The sequence below is a fragment of the Eptatretus burgeri genome, chromosome 17, assembly GCF_056783735.1.
Source record: "Eptatretus burgeri isolate ZD-2024b chromosome 17, Ebu_testis_v1, whole genome shotgun sequence".
In the NCBI taxonomy this organism is placed as follows: domain Eukaryota; kingdom Metazoa; phylum Chordata; class Myxini; order Myxiniformes; family Myxinidae; genus Eptatretus; species Eptatretus burgeri.
This window is the reverse complement of record NC_140977.1, coordinates 31,743,232-31,763,231: the sequence shown is the minus strand read 5'-3', so window position 1 is coordinate 31,763,231 and position 20,000 is coordinate 31,743,232. Positions and strand designations below refer to the sequence as shown.

At 46.5% G+C, this 20,000-nt stretch overlaps 1 protein-coding gene across 7 annotated transcripts in view; it reads left to right on the top strand.

Annotated features, from left to right (window-relative positions):
- Positions 1–20,000, top strand: part of LOC147009699 (cytoplasmic protein NCK2-like) — a 165,205-nt gene that overhangs the window by 117,472 nt on the left and 27,733 nt on the right. For 6 of the 7 annotated variants that reach the window (XR_015052924.1, XM_085862337.1, XM_085862341.1 and 3 more), the window contains 3 exons: positions 1,644–1,851; positions 1,958–2,210; positions 2,458–2,599. Coding sequence is in view for 6 of the 7 variants with exons in the window: in XM_085862337.1 (XP_085718463.1) it covers positions 1,644–1,851; positions 1,958–2,210; positions 2,458–2,599 (603 nt within the window). In the remaining variant the exon portion in view is untranslated. Of the gene's footprint in view, positions 1–1,643; positions 1,852–1,957; positions 2,211–2,457; positions 2,613–20,000 lie in introns of all 7 variants that reach the window. The other variant, XM_085862338.1, reaches the window with a different exon arrangement.

Genomic DNA, 20,000 nt, shown 5'->3' with positions numbered 1-20,000 from the left:
GTACCTATTTGGTTTTCCATTTTATCTGAATTGAATTTATCTTAATCCCTTTCTCAATCAAATTGAATAATAATGAAAAACATCATGGGTCAGGGTCAGGTATCCACTCAAAGTGGGATTGCATCAAAGCGAGACGTCTTGGTACCCGGTCAACACTGCCAGCAGTTATAAAGTGGCAGTTCTAATTATGTCTCATTAGTTACGTAACACCAGTACACAAACGCTGCACAAAATACCCTGCACAAAATACCCCGCACAAAATACCCCACACAAAACTACACAAACACCACCCAAAACAAGTTCTGCTGATGGTCTTCAGTCTCTGATTCCTCTTTCTAGTTTCATCTGCAACCATACCATAGAATAACTTATTACCTCCGCCACCGGTTATGTTTTCACCCTCTTCTGTTTGTTTGTTTGTGTGCAGGATATCTCAAAAAGTTATGGACGGATCTGGATGAAATTTTGTGGACAGGTTTGGTGTGTCACAAGGATGAACTGATTAGATTTTGGTGAAGATCCAGATCTGGATGCGAGAATTTTTAAAAATGTCAAAGTGGTTCTTCATAATTGAGAGATGGGGCCAAAAACTATATATAGCACGATATCTCAAAAAGTTGTAGACATATTATAACAACACTTTTTGGACGGGTTGGGTGTGTAACAAGAACAAGCCGATTCGATTTTGGTTAAGGTCCGGTTGCAGATCCGGTCTATCGGTGGGATACAAAACATAAACTGTTCAGCCTGGTGGAGGTATGTATGCACTCTGAGTGCCGTTCTAGTTATTTTAGTTGTTGGGTCCAGTAAATATACAAATTGAACCAGTCGCAAAACTTAAACTATTTGGGCGTATCACTGTCATTTTTGACCAACTCAATGTTCATTGCCTAGAATAAAATTAAGTCAAGTGTGAACACCTCCAGATTTTAAAAATACTTTTTATTTTGAGAAAATAAATGGACAAGTAGCCAGTCATAGACAGACAACTGCCAGAGCTGTGGCAGCAGCCAGCTTCTAATGAAAACTCAGCACTGCATAAACAACTATCTTTGTCCAAGTCAACACAAATAGAAGCTTTTGGAACAACAACTTTTATAAATGAAAACTCCAAAGAATTCCAGTTTGTTGGATGTTTTTGATAAATTTATTATTTGTTGTAAATCTAACTCTCTCCTCCCTTTATTTTCATTGAAGACTGGTATGATAATTTCTATGTCTGTGGATTTCTGCATTTTATGAATGTCTGAGTCATTTCTGAGACTTTCATCGATCTTATGTGAAAATTTCGGTGGAGCCATTCTGTTTTGGGGAATATTCAGGCAATACTTGTTGAAATAAAAAAAATGCTAAACAGCCATGCCATGGCTTGATTCATGCCAACCTGGTCTTTAGCTTTGTTAGATGTTTGACTGAAGGTGACAAGAATCATCAGACCTGATCAGTCAGTTTGTAATTACCTGATTTTTTTTTTTTTTTACAATGTCATTGTCTCTTTTTATTTCTTTCTTTTTTCATCCCATTCTTCTCTCTGTCTTCCGGTTTTACATGTGAGGTTGCTTATGCTGTCGATTATGCTGCACTGTGAAGTTATGTATTGTTTGTGACAATACAACAAATGTCTTTGTATTTGTTTCATTCAGAACACCCGTGTGACTGTTCTGGAGAAATGTAGTGACGGTTGGTGGCGAGGCATCTCGGGTAGTCAGAATGGCTGGTTTCCTTCAAACTATGTTGTCGAAGAAGCTTCTGAATCTCTAACACTAGGCAGGCAGGACCCAGTGCAGCGGTCCCCACTATCATCGCCCCGTCATGATGCCTGCAGCAGCCTACCACGTTCTCCTGTTTTCGGTAAGGTTCTTCCTATGATGATGATCTTTCCTTTCTTGTCGAGTTATATTGTAATGTGAATGTGGTAGCGACATTTCAATGTGCAAAGCACAGTTTGTTTCTGCAGGTACCAGTGGTAGCAGTGGTTCAACACTTTGTGCAGTTCTGCACCGTGTCCAGGCCTTGTACCATTTCACCTGCAGCAGTGAGGAGGAGCTGAGTTTCAGCAAAGGGGAGATAATGGAGGTCCTGGAGAAGCCAGAAAATGACCCAGAATGGTGGCGTTGTCGGAAGACCGATGGTCGTTTGGGATTTGTTCCCCGGAATTATGTGCAGGTTTTGGGCAGCGGTCGTGCTTCGCCGACACCGCAGCCCATCAGGTAAACCTTTGTACTCTCTCTCCAAGTCAAACCCAGTAGTGCTACCAAATATCTCTAAATTTGTATTGATATATGTATTTTTTTATTTATACAACTTTGATTTCTGCCCTTTTTGTTTTATCGATTGTTTTGTTTGATTGTTCTGCTATTCTTGCCTCATCACTGATATGAAGCCTCTTTTTGTTTTCACTAATGCAATACCATGTCACCTTCTATATACTCAATGCTGATCTCATTCACCATTCAGAATGGGACTCAGTCCTGTGTCCAGTGGAAAATTTGCAGGCCAGCCATGGTATTATGGAGCTATAACACGCCAGCAGGCCGAAGCCGTGCTTAATGAACGAGGTTCTGATGGGGACTTCTTGGTTCGTGACAGCGAGTCATCCGTGAGTCATCAAGGTTGAAAGAGTTTTACCCCAAAATATATATTTTTTTGTTTTTTTCCCCTTTAAGATCTCACCTTTTTTTAACCTTTATTTTTTTGAGGGAAGCATGTTAGTTGGACTTGTATCTCACCGCATTATTCTGTTTCACTTTATCATGTTGAAAACACTTTTACCATACCTGTGTTTGGCATTTACATCACGTTACAGAGAATGCGGTTATATGGACGTGTGTGCGTGTGTGTGCGTGTGTGTGCGTGTGTGTGCGTGTGTGTGCGTGTGTGTGCGTGCGTGTGCGTGTGTGTGTGTGTGTGTGTGTGTGTGTGTGTGTGTGTGTGTGTGTGTGTGTGTGTGTGTGTGTGTGTGTGTGTGTGTGTGTGTGTGTGTGTGTGTGTGTGTGTGTGTGTGTGTGTGTGTGTCAGTCAGTGTGTCTCATCGATAACTCCAAAACCATAAAACCTAGCAGCCTGAAACTTTGCGTGTATACTGAGAAAACTCCACGGAAGTGCATGACTGAACATTTGGTGTTTGGGTTAATTAAAACACCCCTTTTGAAGATAATTAACGGCCTTATTTCATTATATCCTTTATCAGGCGCATCCTCGGTCACCGCTGTCAATGGGGTCTTAATGCGTATCCTAGGTAACCTCGCTGGGTCTGAAGCTGCCATGTTTTTTTGGCCTACTCAACCATACCTTGATTTGGAACAGCCACAATTTCTAAATGATAAAGTTTTTGTTTTTTTTTCACTTCCCTCACTCATATTATCGAATGTCTGTTTGTCATAGCTACGAATCACTGTATACATCACTTTTGTAAGTGCTATAGTTTACAAATTAGGAGCTTGAAGCGATTTCATGCATATGATGCAATTTTCAACAATCTACTCTCACGGACTAATTAAAGTATATCATTGAAATATGATTTCGGCTTTGAGGATCAGATATCCGGACTGAGTTTGTCTCCAGATGCATCCGGGCAGTGTTTGTTTGTCTCTGTGCGGTATTTATAGTATGACAGTAGAAAATGAATTGCAGACATGATTTTGTTTCTATCTCCAGTGATATTCGATGCAGAATCATTTTGATGAGACGGAATGAATCGTAATTAACGCTCGACTGCACATCTGCTTTGCCTTCCTCTCGCCTCTCGCTGCCTTCCCTTCCTCCACCTCTCTCTCTCCCCCTCACCCCTATGTTTCTCTCCCCCCTCCCCTTTTTAGTATTCCCACCAGCTTCGGGTGGTATTTAGTACTTTTGAAATATTTGAGTACTTTGTATCACAGGTGATGTACCAAAGTCTGTTCACACCATTAAGAAAATCGGGATCTGAGGGGGTATATGTGGGGGTTGCCCCCTAAAATACGTGTTTGTTTTCTCAGACACTACACTCACAATTTTGATGAAACGACCACAACCTTAATCACCTGTGATGTACCAAAATTTGTTCTCGGCATTAAAAACAAAATCCATATCGTGGATTGAGACATAATGTTGTAACTGAAAATTTCCCATTTCCTGCAAATCGCTAATGAAATTACGATGTGTGTAGTTTACAATATTTTAATCTTACTCAGATGAGAAGACTGGGTTGATATTTGCAGTTACAACAATATTGCACTGAAAGATAAATGGTGTTGAAAGACATGAGAGCCATTTCAATTCCGCCAAAAATGCAGTTACAACATTATGTCTCTCAACCCGCGATTATGTATTTACTTTCTTCTCCATTACAAATTTTTGGATCATCCACGCCTATGCTCTGACACATGCTCCCATCCCTTACCTGACCTGACACACCTACCAGTGGTTGCTTGGTTTTCTTATCCAGCTGCTACCAGGTGAGCACCCAGGAGTATTGCCCCTATTTTATTTTTTTTTTGGCTTATTTTTCTCTTAAAACCTGTCGGTCAAAACACTATCCCATTTATTTATTATGAAAAAAACATTTATTTTTCTAAGACAGCAGGAACCCTTTTGAAGTACATGGAAGGAGCAAACAAATTTATACATAATAATATTTCACAAAGCATTAGATAAATATATAAAAGTACATGGAAGGAACGCACAAAGGCAGCAGCGGCGGCGATGTGCAAAAAAAGATCTTTCTTTCATGTGTTGCAATATGTTTGTGAAGTACAACATGTTGTCCTTTTATTTGATAAAACCATAGGTACGTCTTGACTCTAGTGTTTAATAAACGAGTGTAACTGGATTGGAGTGGAGATGCTGTGTAAAGTAGCGGTTCTCAAACCTTTTGTACTTGCGGAGCTCTTGATACACAATCACCAAAACCCCTCCCCTCCACTCAAATGGGATTCATATCTGACACAAAAGTTTAACCTTGATATCTTCTGGAAACAACAGTGAATCATTATATTTTAAATATATAAATGGCAGTCCTTCTGTCTGTCTGTCTTTCTGTTTGTTTGTAACCAATAAGCTCTGAGACCAGTGAACCGATCTTGATGAAACTTTACACACATATAGACCTAACATTCAGCTCCAGGATGCGCTGAGTGGCTTTCCATAAAAAATGAAAAAATATATATATTAAAAAATAAAAATTCCCATTAAAAAAAATAGCTTTCGAATAGTGCGCCGGCATATTAATTGTAACAAAAGGCTTCATGGTTAAAAACGCTAGGGTTTTTTGAAATACAATATGTTTATATTCGTTGACTTTTTAAACATACACATTCTCCTCCTGTTATTTGAATTCTCAAACTGCACGCGCACGGCAACAGCTAACTGCTGATAGATCTGCTCATGAAAGAGACAGGCAAGCGGAGTCAGCTGCAGAGAGACAGACAGACAGACAGACAGACAGACAGACAGACAGACAGACAGACAGACAGACAGTCGTCTTACTGCTGATATATCTGCTCATGAACGAGCCAGGCACGCTGAGTCGGTTGCAGAGAGAGAGCGTCGCCTAACTGCAAATAAAGCGTCACACCGACGGGCGAGCGAAGCACAAAACTCACGTTCCAGCTTTCTAGGTCCGGGTTTTGGCAGGACATCAAGGACAGTTGTCACTGCTGCTAGAAACATTGAGTGGCTCAAGGCCGCCTTCAACTATGACCTCTCTGAGGTTTACGGCAGCATAAAGCCTTCCTTCCATAAATCTGAGGAATAAAAGAAGCCTTCCTAATTTTCTCCATACAACTAATGCCTCAGTCTAACTAGCGTGAGGAAAATAGAGCAAATTTTCTGGGTATTACCGGGTATTTCAGCTAGTTTTAAATATAATATAAGGAAAATGATTTTTTTTCCCACATTACACTTTCATTATTTTGCCTCAGCAGCCAAAAAGCCTGAGACATTATGTTTTCAGGTTGTCCATCTGGCTGCCCATGCATCCCTCCGTTATTGTTTTTTTGTTGTTGTTGTTGTTGTTGTTGCTTTCATCACTTGTCAACCACTGAAGGGATTTCGACCAAACTTGGCACCAGTACAGGCTGTGATACAAAGATGAACTGATTCAATTTTGAGTTCAATGGTCATGTGTCCTTTGAAAATAATTTTCCAGTTAAGCATCTGATAGTCTCTCTTGTACTTATCTCTCTTTTTCTCTCTCCTGACTTTTAATTTTTCATGTTACCAACTGTGGGTTGACATATAATGTGGGCAGAGGAATATCCATTGACGTATTCACGTCATATTATATTGTTGCGGGCCGGGGGTCAGGTGAAAAGATCACGGGGGGGGGGGGGGGAAGCTATCTCAGGTTCTCACCAGACTCCCCGAAATTGCAGGCCGTCGCACACGGATAACTCCGTTATGCGGCGGGTCGCTAACCGACCATGAACGCCAATAACTCGACCATGTGACCGAGTGTCCTCCGTCGAGTTTATCCGGTTACCTAGAAAAATAACCACATGATCTAATTACCCGGGCACACGTCCTCGGTACGCCTTATCCGAACCGGATCAGATGCAGCCGAGCGACACTGCCAAGGACGTATCGGCTAAAAGGAATGGATCGTTGGGAATAAAGTCCTGGCTCGGTGAGAATACGGACCATGCTGGATAAGTGAAAGAGAAGACAAAAACGAGATGGGAACATGTCTACAAATAATTGATTAACAGGCAGGCGAAGAAAGATATGTGGCACAGTGAATGTTGTTTATTGTTGTATGAAAGCAGGGATAGGAAGAAAAGTGTGGTGCGACAATAATACAAGCAATTTACAAAAGCAGACACAGAGCAGAGTCCCGATATATAATTCTTGTACAATCTTAACTTAAGCGAGGACAGGTGCCATGACACACACACACACACATGCACCCACACACACATATACACACACGCACACACACACGCATACACACACACACACACACACAAATCCCAATGAAGTTTAGTTGATGAAAAAAGGAGAGGAGATGAGGCTAACGGTCTCTCAATACCTTGCACGACTGATCAACCGCCCCACTAGTACGTCTTTGGGCAGATGCTCTGCTGTGCGGTACCTCCCTGACAGCTGGCGCGTCATCTCTTGCTTTGTGGCACTTCGTGCAGCCAAGCGCCAATCCAGGGAATGGGGCGTGACCGACAGGCGTGAAGGAGGGACCCTGGGCGGAGTCAGAAGCCAGTGGGTGGAGAGTGACTGAGCCAGCGGCAAATGGGTGGGTTGTCAATCCCAGGCCAGGACGAGCCGACAGGGAATGAGCAGATAGGAGCGGTGCGCAGGAAGGAAACTCTCGACCGCCCCTCAACTCGTCCTTTTATAGATCTTGTGGTGCGGGTGGGGGTGACGACCTGAAGCGATGTGTCGTCATCCGAATCAGGCGCTCTGATTGGGCCCCGGCCAGCACACGGGCCGGCCGCCATGACCGGAAGCGGCTCTACTTTACTTCCGGCCAGATGGTTTCAAGCTGCGGAATCGTCTCGCTCCGAGCACCGTGACACGAATCGCCCTGCACTGAACTCCCGGGCCGCCCAAGGCGACTGGCGGTCAACGCTGGTCAATGTGCTTCCTGTCTGTAAGCCATGCGGCCCAAGCTGAACAGTGCACCTCTGCTTGGCTGCAGCCTCACTGGGCGGAGAGGCGAGAGGACGTTCACCGTCCACTGGAGACACCCACGGCCACGGTGATTAGCGAAGACCGACGGTAAGATGCTATGGCAACACATGCGCAGACCCGAACAAGATGTGTGCCACTCGTGCCCTGCTCTGTCTGTGATAATAAATTACCCCCGGGCTGCTCGTGGGTCCGCTGCCATCGAGCATGCCGTCAGACATCAAAAGCAGTGGTGTGCTTGTCGCCAGCCCCGATCTGTGTCATTCATGCCCTGTTCTGTTTGTGGAATTGAGGGAAAGGATTGAATATAATTATTAGATGGAGATTTGGATTGAAAAGAGGACAGATATAATTATTAAACTCAGAAATGGGTTGAAAAGAGTGCGCCGCACGTGCACTGTAATTTGTTAGCACTCGGTGTGCCGCTCTGTCTACTTCCTCAGCGCAGCATTCCTGCAGCGCACTGTTGGGTTGGTCATCAGTGGATGGGGGCCGTCGCTGTGGGGCACACGGTCTGTGCAGCGTGAGTGGTTGGTGTTTTATTCCTATTTCTTCTGTGAGGACATATTCTTACGGGAAGGGTGCGGCCGTGGTTTTTACAAATGGGTGTCTGAGCGTAATGCCTGTTGGCTTTCGCGAGGAACCATGTTCCACAGTACAGGCGCGCGGCTGTGTTTTTTTACCGATGGGTGTCCGAGCGTAGCGCCTGCTGGCTCACGCGAGGACCCCTTGTTTGTATTTACCTCAGGAATAGAGAAAACCTCAAGAATTGACTTCCGGTTCTGGGTTTGGAGCGACGGCAGGTTTCTCTCAGGGCTCTCTGCTGACTTTCTCAAAGCTAAGTTTCCGGTCGTTGTTTGTCCCGTTTTAACTGTTTATTTTCTCACCTATATGTTACTCTGTGTTGCTGGTTCGGTTTTGTTTCAAAAATCGTGCTATTTTGTGAGTTTTCATCGACCTTGTCTTACCGGGTTCCTTGAGGCCGATCCATCCTTCCCCTCCAGGTGTACGATCGTTTTTATTTGTATTCTCTCCCTATTACCTTCAATTCCTATTTTCCCCACTTTCCCAATGTCCCCTATACTTCCCAACTAAACACTCTGTTTCTTGTCTTAAATCCAAAATAAAAAACCACCTTTCTCCCTGCATACCCACGAGTCCCGATCCTTATTCTTCTTCCTCTTCTTCTTCTTCCTCCTTCTGCTGGCACACCATCTTTATTCTACTTAAGCTGACCCACTCTTGCCATTGCCTTCACGATTTCTTCCTACAACCTTTCCATTACCTAATCTGATGAAAACTCTCTCTCTCAAAAAAAATAATAATAATAATCATAACAATAGTAATTTAAACAAGTCTGAAGACGACAATGGTTCACGAGCGGTATTTGATGATGTAGATTCTTTCAGAAGTCAAGGATGAGACAATGTGATAATTTTTGACCAAGTTATAAAAATGATCAACATGATGTGGTACGAGTGACAGGTTATAAGCTGCAAAATGTCGAAAACCCGGTTTCGTTCAACAACTTTCAAAATTTGACCTTTGCATAACCTTTAAAGGTCACAAAACGATGTTGTGGACATTAAAATAAGGAAACAGGATACGTGCTATTGCTTATTGGAGTTAGTTCGTCGAAGAAGGTCGAAAACCCGGTTCGATCCCCACAACTTTGAAAATTTGACCTTTGTGAACTTTAAAGGTCAAAGGTCAAGGATTATGACCTTTGGTGCAAAACTTCCTCTGGAACATTCCAGGAACAATATAACGTCACATTGGCTATATGGTATTTCACACTCTTCGGATTATCCATACTTTGATGAAATCGGCGTAAAAACAAACTTGAAGGGGACGCCACGGGCAAGGTGTTCGAGATAGAGCAAAATGGTTTCCAGACTTTAGGTGGGGAATGACCTCGAGATTATGCATAAAAAATATTGTCATCCTAGCTCTCAAAGTTTGGGCGGTCGTATGATTTTATTTCAAAATTCGCAATTTTCTAAGTTCGTGACCTTGTGACCTTGACCTTGGGATGAAAATGAAAAACTGAGCTCCGTGGGGCTATGCAGGTGCCATTGGGCTTACCAAATACCGAAACCCCTGCCAGATTCGACAACCCCCCTCGGAGAAGATGGATTTTTATGTCAAAATTCGCAATTTTCTAAGTTCGTGACCTTTGACCTTGGGACGAACATGAAAAATCGAGCTCCCTGGGGCTATGCAGGTGCCATTGGGGCTAACAAAATACCGAAACTCTTGCCGGATTCGACAAACCCCTCGGAGAAGATGGATTTTTACCTCAAAATTCGCAATTTTCTAAGTTCGTGACCTTGACCTTGGGACGAAAATGAAATATCGAGTTCCGTGGGGCTATGTAGGTGCCATTGGGCTAACCAAATACCGAAACCCCTGTCAGATTCGACAAACCCCCTAGGAGAAGATGCAAATTGAAATTGGCTACCCCCTAAAAACACATGTTTTTTGGGCGTGGCTCCGCCCATAATGGGCGCACCATGCCCATTCTCAGGAAAACACAACTAGATCATGATATAAACCTCCCGCCAAAATTTTATCAGGATCGGATCAAAACCCACGGAGCTATGCTCGGGACAGACAGACAGACAGACAGACACAGACAGACACAGACAGACAGACAGACAGACACACACCAATAACGAACATAGTGGTCACTTATTTTATCGTGAACCAAAAACGATCTCTTATGATGCTTCATCTTCCTCTTTCACACCTGTGGTATTCATTACTGTATCATAATTCACTACTCTTCTTCTATTTCAACAGACTGCCTTCAATTCGACATTTTCCTCATACCTTGCCTAAAAAATCCAACTGTTACAGCATTTCTTCTCTTCATTTTCTTAATTTGCCTTTATTGCATCAATCAAGAAATGCCTTTAATCGCATTTCTGACCTAAAATCTTTTTTTTTAACCCAGTTTACAATGATTGTTCGCTTTCCATAAACTATGTTTTTTTTCCAACTTAAGTGCGAACTCACCCGTCTCACTCCACCCTCTCAAAGCAACCAACACACTCTTCTCCCACCAAGCTTCCCTCTCACCTTTCTCAAAAACTTCCCCCTCACCTTTCTCCCTCAACTCTCCCCACTCACCCTTCTCCCACCATTCACCCCCTCACTCCCCGTTCTCAAAATTTCCTCCCCCCTCTCATCCACAAAGCTGCCTCCTTCCCCTCCCCTCTCATCTCCATCTCATCACTCTACTTCCTCAAATCCTCAACTGCCTTCTGTCCCCTCCCCCCCCTTTCCCCCAGCACCACAGAACCTTTCTCCTCCTCATCCGACCCCCTACCCTAGCTATTCTGCAACCCCCCCCCCACTCTCTTTCAACAACTCTCCTTACCTCCTCCCCCTCCTCCCTTGTCCTACCCTCCCCTCCCCTCCCTCTTCATTAACAGTGTGGACCTCTAATATCCAGGGCCTTCGCTCAAACCTTGCAGATCTTTCCATACAGGTTGACACTGACAAACCAAACATAATCTGCCTAACAGAAACTTTCCTCCATGAAGACCTCTCTGACTCCCTAGTATCTCTCCCTGGTTACTCCCTCCTCCGGTATGACAGACCTGAGCCTCTTCCTGGTGGAGGAGTGGCTCTCTTCATCAAGGACTCTATTCCTCACTCTCCATGCACTGCCCTCACTTCCCCACACCCCCAGGAATACCTCTGGCTACCGCTTCCCCTCCACTCCCACCTCATGTTTATATTGTTGTGGGGCCGGGTCTCGGTGGCGAGCACGCCCGCTAGAGGGAGCAGTAGAGTCGGCTCCACCGAACACACCGGAATTTAGGTCGTGACCCTCGGATAAGTCCGGAACGCACGAGTCCCTTACTGGACCATGAATCGCCAATAATTTGACCGCGTGGGGCAGGGTTAATTGCCAAACTTCAAAATACCTAATTCCCCACGCGGGAAAGCTACCGGGAAAGTCACACCTTCGACAGTCCTCGAGCGGGACGAGCCATTACCCCGAGCAGATGGTTACCCAGGCCCGTCGGTCCAAATTAACAATTTACTGTCTCGCTATTTTTCAACACGCACCGTGCTAAGCCAATAAAAAAAATGACAGGGAACGAGCTGGGACATTCAACAATAGCGAGATTTATTTATTTACAATAATCGGGGGACGAGGGGAGCACGTAAGGGCAGAGTTGTCCGAATATAAAAGAAATGGAAATTTATATACAAGCACTTATACAGGTGCGTGCTACTTAAAGGACTCTCCCGCACCAGACACACACCCCCAAAAAGAAATGGACCCCGTCGGGTCTTTATTGATACCCCCAGCTCGGAGGGAAGGTGAGCTGGAGGTAAGAAGCTAGCTTGGACCTTCCCGCCTCGTGCGGCCCTTGACGATCCGGCTCGGCGGGACTCGAACCCGCAACTCGATGCCGCTGCAAGCACCGGGTACGGAGGGCAGCGTCGGGATCCAGCACGCTCCTCCGGCAAGCGATGAGACAGCGAGTGCCAGCAGACAAGACAGGCAAGCGATTCTCGGTGGGACTGACTCGCAGGCAGGCGATCCTCCGCCCGTCAGGCTCAAGGAAAAAGGACCTCTTCGCGCACACCCACCCTTATCTTAACCCCCTCCCCCACTCCCCAGACGGTAACCCGCCCCGACGCAACTCGCCTCCGGATTGGCCAGTTCGTCTCAGGCGATCCGCTCACCGTTTGTGATTTGTCTGGGGGGCGTGGCGAGCATCCCCGCGGCTCGTTACCCCTGAGAGGCATTCCTCCTTCAGGCGACATGCCTCCACATTGGCTGGAATGTGGCGTACGTCGCTCGCGCTTTGCCCATTGGCTGAAGGCAACACGTCTTGCTCCACCCTGCAGCGGAGCCAATGCGTCTGTTGCCAATGGAACTCCGCCCACAGGCGCTCGAACGTATGCGTGTCAGAAAGGCCGATGGTGGAAGGAAGCCAGGGAGGATGCCGTTGTTGTTGGGGTTGTTGTTTGGGAATATAAGAAACTAACTACAAAACAAGCCGGTAGGCGACATGGCTGCTCGCTCCAGATGGAAAGCTGGCCGACGCGACTATCCGATATTCATGTGCATGCTATCAATCAATTTAGCACAATAAATATGATTATCACAGCCCTCTTAGTTTGCGCCCAGAACCCCACCTTGTGAAATTTCAGGCATGTTTCCAAAGAGACTCTAACAAATGGCAGCCCTGGTAATTCCATTTATCTATTCGCTAAAGATTTTATTTTTTTATATGATGCTGTAAGACATTCTCCTTGGGCACAAAAAAAACAGGTCCCTTGGAGGTCCAGTTTCGGAGGTATTGATTTTTTTTGTACAGTCCACAATAAGTGTACGATGTACGATAAAGTATTTTAGCTGTTGCTAAGCAACAGAGGTGTGCATAGCAACCATTCATTTTTGTGTACATGCCTAGCCACATTGTACACATTTCACCCAAGTTTCATCAAAATCAGACTCTTTCTCTTAGAGATATTCGCAATTAACCGTTTCTGAAATGTTCGACATGTACTCGCCCAAAACCTATCTCCTCCTACAAATATTTTTAGTTAGGGCTGCAAATTGGCATGAAGGGAGCTAGATAGATTGCGCACAGAACTCTAAGCTTCGATTTTTCGATTTTTTTTTTTTTCCATTTTTTGACCACTTTAAAGGGCTGTTGCTATGCCGTTGCTAGGGCCCGGGGTCCCATATGCGAAAGCACACGATTCCCAGAAATATTGGTCCTACCTACCAAATTTCATTGGAATCGGTTGAGTGGTTAAGTCCCTAGGCTTGACCAAAGTTTCGTGGACAGATAGACAGATCGAAATGTCCAGAATAAGGGTGCTCTAAGAGCAGCCAATAACTCACAGCGCACATACATTCAGTTCCCGTTAGTCATAGGGGAGGGATTCTAACTATACACATACTTATCAAAATAACTGATCTACGGGGACCTGAATGTTGAGTGCTCATGGCTGCCAGATTCGTAACACTACCTCCTCCCCTTTTTTACAGACTCGTCCCGAGTCGTTGAATTTTCCTGTGACCAGCATGTGTAAGTTTTCCCCGAGTACGATTTACCTGCGGATCCCTGAGTGCGACATTTTTTTATATGTCCCAAAAATAAATAACCCAGTGCGCTGCGTAACTAACAGTCTCACACGGACAAGTTAACTAAATTTCCTGCGCTAAGAGACAACAAGTGGGTTGCAAAACTTATTTACAATTTTAACTAATATTTACACTAACCATGGCCCAGGACCTGTTATCTGTGGGGGAAAAGGCACAGTAATGTCAACAGTCATTTTGTGTGGATGAGTGCACAGCAGCTGAAGGTCAGTCGTCCTCAGGGCCTGCTCAAAAGGTCCCCCTTGGGTGTTCGTTTCAGCGAACCTTCTTCTTTTTTTTCCTTTCATACCCCACCTTTCATACTGCCAGCTGCAGGAGACAACTCACCCTAATACGGCAGGCCATGCGCCATCCCACAGGCCATTTGAAGGGGCCTTTATGCAGTAGAGGTGGCCAGGCTGCTCAATACAGTCTCTGGCTCATGGAAATGGAAATGGATGCAAGAACAAATGAACGCACGGGCTGCTCAAATGCAGTCTCCGTGTATGACTGCATGCAGGGCAGTCTTGCAAACGCTTGCTGGATGGTCCTGGCACACATGGTGAGAAGGTGAACACAGGGGTAATGCAAAAAGGGTAGAAGGCATGGGGTCATGGCAAAGGCAGGCAACGAAGGCATGGCAAGACAGATGCGGACCAGCAACTGTAGTACAACAGGCCGTCATATTAAGCTGACCGGCCTCCGATATGGTCCCATGAGGTTCTGGAGGAAGTGCGGTGGTGCCGGCTGCTCTGGAAACGGGCTCGGACCTACCCTACTGTCTCCCCCCCAACCTATCGCCTTTGCCTGTCTCTGTCCATATCCACTCCCTTAGTTTGCAACAAGAAAACAACAAAATGTAGCCCCTTTTTTATTCTTTTTTTATCTTATTTTATTAGTATTTTTCCCCCTTATAATTTCGTCTCCCTAACCCCCTTGTGTCTTTGTCCGGCTAACCTATCCTGTCCATCTACTCCTAACCCCTAAGTTCCTTTTTTGGAGGGGACTAAGGGAGAGACTAGCATCCTGTCTCGAGGCCCAACAAAGCCTCAGAATAGCCTCTCACATAATTCAGCCATCTTACCAAGGTGGGTCCAGTGGCTTACGGAGGGTGAAGGGATGGGTGGTGCGAAGGGGTAAATTTCCTAACTATCCTAGCATTTATTGACTTTAAACTACCCCAGGGCTTTTCAAATGCCTGTCACTTTAAACTATAGGTTCTAACAACCATGATTCCCGTCGGCTGTGTTGGTGTCCATTATTAATTTGGGCCCTGCCCACAAATTTTCACTCGTGCCCTTGCACAATTTCAGGGCTGGGCAGCGTGGCTCATTTGGCAGGGATTTCCCTCCTGCCGGACACTAACCACGGCACCCCCAGGCCTTGAGGCTGTCTCCGAGCCTACCTGCTCCTGATGAACGCGGGGGGGGGGGGGTTGCCCTTTTTGGCATTGCCCCCCTCCATGCCCACATGGCATTTTGGTGCTCTGCGTCCCATTCTGCGGGTCGCCCGTGCCCACTCCACTATCCCGGTTTCTTGGACCCTTGGCCTACTCTGGCTGACTAGTCCGGTGCCCGGTGTGCCCTCTACTCGATACTCACCTTTCAACAGCTACGCTCCCAGCCGGTCCATGGACTCCTGCACCCTTCAAAAGGTTACGTGCGTTCTCTCAACACCAACAACAAAACGACCTCCTTTTGGTAAATTTGACTAACCCACTAACTAACATTACACTGACCCTGGGGTCACTTTGGTGGGATTCACTCCTCCCCCCACTCATTCATTCTCACCATGCATTCCACATTCGCTCCACTCACACACTCGGGCCCGCTGACCCACACTCACTCATCACACATTTTTCTATTTTTTTTTTCAACACTCACATCACTCGACACTGCCATTCTGCTAACTAAGTTCCCCTAACTAACTCGTGCTCCTCGTCATCTCTTATCCGAATGCACGTTCCATTTAACTCTATCGCTAAGCTACGTCCATACTACACATTCCATGTCTGTCCAAGTCTCCCAAAATCCATTTATACATCTAAACTAAATTCCCTCAAACTCATTTCACGGGCCCCATGAGGCCGGTCTATCTTTGCTCACCCCGTCCCACTAACTAATGCTCCTATGCCCAACAGGATGCTTGGACAACAGGATAAGTCCATGAGGACTTATCCCTTCCCCATGAAGTCGGTCTAGCTATGCTAACCTTTCGCCCTAACTAGTGGTGTCCTGTGCCCTGGACAGGGAGTCTTCCACCCCTGCCTCAGGAATCCTGTTCACCCGAACCGAGGCCTGCTTGGCTCTACTTTTTTTTCATCGCGCAGCACCAGCGCGGCAGTTCGCAACCTGCGCACCAGCGTGGCAATTCACAACTCGCGCACCTTTTGCGTGACGTCATGGCGGCCGTTCGCGCTTCGCGCACCTCGTCCCTCTTGGACGGTACCGTCCGGCAGGGATTCACCCTCCTGCTGGATTCCAACCACACGTGCAGCCATGACGTCACCCTCCGCATCCCAAAGCAAGCCCCGCGTTTTGAGGGGTTCTCCACGCGAACACATGTGCTCTGCCCATTGGAGCTTAACACACGCTCGCGTGGAGAACCCGTCCGGTCCAAATCCGTAGTCCCAGCCTAGCTTTTGTCCGTAGTGGGATCGGCAACATTCACCGTGGGCGTTTCCGGACCGGGTTTCACTCCCGCAGCTGAGCACGTGGAGGCCTCGTGCGTGCACAGCATGGACCCCGCACGCGCTGCCGTGCAAACCCGGCACGGTTCCCAATGCAGCTACGGCCGCGACTCGGCCTTTGTCCACTGTCAGGCACCGTCGTCTTCGCACTCTCGCGCACAAACTCCCACGTGCCACGAGGCTCACACACCTCGAGATGACATTCGGACTTGCGGTTGCATGTTCGCGCATGCCCACCGCCATCTCCCTTGCATACCGCTCTCTTACACACACGGTTTCTGTCACACATCGACTTTCACTCACATAGGGGGTCTCACTCACACAATGTGTGCTGGAAAGCACGCATCTCCGCACACTCGCAAACACACACACCTGAACAACCACACTGGGGATTCGCGCCACCACTCGGGGTCCCGGGGTCTCCATACCCCCCAAGCTGCACGTGCACCCGTCCACAGCACTCGCCCCCTCAACTCCGCGAAGCTCGACCGGACCCACCTGGTCGTGAACCGCTTCAAGGGGGCATATTCCCTCTCCTCGTTCCTGGAGGAGGCCAACCAGCTGCTCGCACCGGGTCTCGAAACAGTCCGCCAGCTCGCCCCCATTGTCCTCCACTACCTCAATGTGTGTGTGCTCGTCCTTAACCCCTTCTAATTCATCCTCGATTTCCCGTGTCTCTGCCAACTCAGTCACCTTATGTATATTAGTTTCTTCCTTGATCTTCGTCTCTGTTTCCTCCTTCGTTCCATTTAATTCATTCTCAATTCAGTCTATCTCCCGTGTCTCTGACAATACCTCTCTCTCCTCCAGTTTTATTTGTGTCTCCTTTATTAGGGTTGGTCCTAATTGTTCTTTCATCCGAGTGGTGTCGATCAAGTCCTGCACCACGAACATTACTCCTTGTGGTGATATCACACGTCCCACCTTATTGCGCTGTTCCACTTTCTGGCTCGCTTTAAGTCGTTCTTTCTCTCGGAGCTTTTTGAGTTGTTAGTTCTCTTTCCGGAGTTTTTCGAGTTGTTCGTTATCGTTCCGGAGTTTTTCCATCTCTGTGGATTCAAATTTTGCTCTCTCCTTGAGTTGATTAATTTCAAACTCATATTCTTTTTGTTTTCTACCCCACCGTCTCTCATGCTCCTCATGGTTCAATCTCATAGTTTCCTTCAATTGGTCGAGCTCCTTTTGCTGTTTCCTTCGTTGTTCTTTCTCTATCTCCTCGTACTCCAGCCTCGCCTTTTCTTTCAATTGGTCAACCTCAAATTCATGTTCTTTTTGTTTTGTATCCCTCTGTTCCTCTCGTTCCTCCCTCTCCAATGTCGTTGTCTCCTTCAATTGACTAATTTTCTCCTTCCTGCTTCATTCCTCGCTCCTTTAATTTCTCCTCGTACTCCAACCTATTTTTTTCCTTTTGTCGTTCAGTTTCAAATTCATACTCTTTTTGTTTTCTATTCCACTGTCTCTCTTGTTCCTCATTCTGCAATCTCGTTATTTCCTTCAATTGACTGATTTCTTTCTCTTGTCTCATTCCTTGTTCTTTGTGTTTACTATTCCACTGTCTTTCTTGTTCCTCATTCTGCAATCTCGTTATTTCCTTCAACTGGCTGATTTCCTTCTCCTCTCTCATTTCCTCTTCTTTCATGGCTCTTTCTTGCATCTCAATCTTTAATCTGGCCTTGGCTTCCAGCTGTTCGATCTGCGCAGTGTGGTTCCTCAACGTTTCATTCTCTGCTGTCGTTCTCTCTTCCCTCAACATTCCCAACTCGTTTTGTAATTCCGTCTCTTTGTTTTGGTGTTTCTGTAACTCGGAAGCTTTCTTTTCTAATTCCTTTCTCATCTCCGCACACTCCGACCTTGCTTTGGCTTCTAACTGTTTGATTTGCTCAGTGTGGTCCCTCAACATTTCATTCTCCGTTCTTGTTCTTTCCTCTCTTAACATCCTCAGTTCTTTTTGTAGTTCCCTCTCTTTGTTTTGGTGTTCACGTAATTCATGATTTTTTTTTCCATTTTTCCTCTCTCTGTCTCTGTTCCTGCTCACTCATTTCATCCCTTTTCTTGCTCATCTCCGCATACTCAACCTTGCTTCTTCCCTATGTTGTTTCTGATATTTCTGTTCTCTTTTTACCATCTCTTCCTTCAACCTTGCTTTTTCCTTTTGTTGTTCCTAATATTCCAGTTCTCTTTTTACCTTCATTTCTAGGCTTTCTCTTTTTATATTGCCTGATCTTACCTCTTCCCTTAGTTGTTTTAGTTCCAAATCGTGTTCCTTTTGTTTCTTTTCGAGCTCGGTTTTCCATTCTTCCTCTAATTGTTTCCGAAGCCCGTCAATGTCCGCCTGCCTCGCCTGCCATGACCTCATGGTTTGAAGCGGTGACTGAAAGCACTCGCCTCCTGTCGTGCCGTTCGTTGCGCTAAAAATAGCCGCCTGCTCCATGCTGCGCCGAGGTGCGATCGCACCGCCGTTGTGTGACTCAGAGTTAGTTTGTCGGCATAGTCCATGCTCATTATATGGGGTTGCGCTCCCCCATGGATTATAATTATAAAAAGAACCGTCCCGGGCCATGGATTCTACATTATAACACATATCTAATCCACCCGGCACCCGTTCACCTTGAAAAGCCATCTTATTTCTCCGAATAATTTAATTTAACTCGCTCGAATTTGACGGGAACGGGGAGAGTTGCTTCGCACACCCCTGGTCCGATTCCCGTTAATTTAGTTGGAGGCAGGGTGGATTCGAATCTCACTCCCGGACACCAGTGTTACGAATTCGCGCCCGCCTGCGTGCGATCGGCCGCGTAACTCCAATCGCAACCGTGTCGCCCACCGGACGGACAATTCAGTCGTGACCCTCCTGGAACTACCACCAGGAACCAGTCACGGGTGGGGGGTTTAACCTCACCACAGCCCAGTCTGCATTCTACCCGCGCGAAATAGGGTGAATCGCCGAATGTCGATATACCTAAGTACCCGCGCGGGTAACCTACCGAGAGGCTGCACCGCGCCGCAGGTCGGCCTGGGACACGAACCGCTTAAGAGGTCCATTCCGTACTACAGTGATAACCGAGCGGTGTTATCGCCGACCTCGACGGATCCGATTCTCTTTACCGGGTGTTCAAAACCCAATACTCATTCAACGACACAAGATGGCTTTTCAAAAGGGAAATAGGACACGACGAACGGGGTACATTGCACACAAGGACATTTATTAACAAGCACACGTATATACAGCCAAGGCAGTCATGCAATATACAGGCAAGAAATAGAAAACAAAAGCAATACGACCGACTATAATTATTATGTACAAGCACTTAAACAGGTTCTACTTGCAGGGACACGGTGCCACAGCAGTCATACAGAACAAAAGAAATGGAAAGACCTCCTCACAGGCAAGGGGGTGGACGGGGTCCGGAGACCTTAATGGTGGTGGGCCGTGGATGACTGAAAAGGCCCACGAGACCGTGCAGGTTACCTGCACCCTCGAGGTGTCTCGGTGGACAGGTCGCGACGTCTGCTCACCTACGGCAGCTAGCGTGGCCGCGCCTGACTCTGGGCCTTGCGACGATGGGCGGTAAG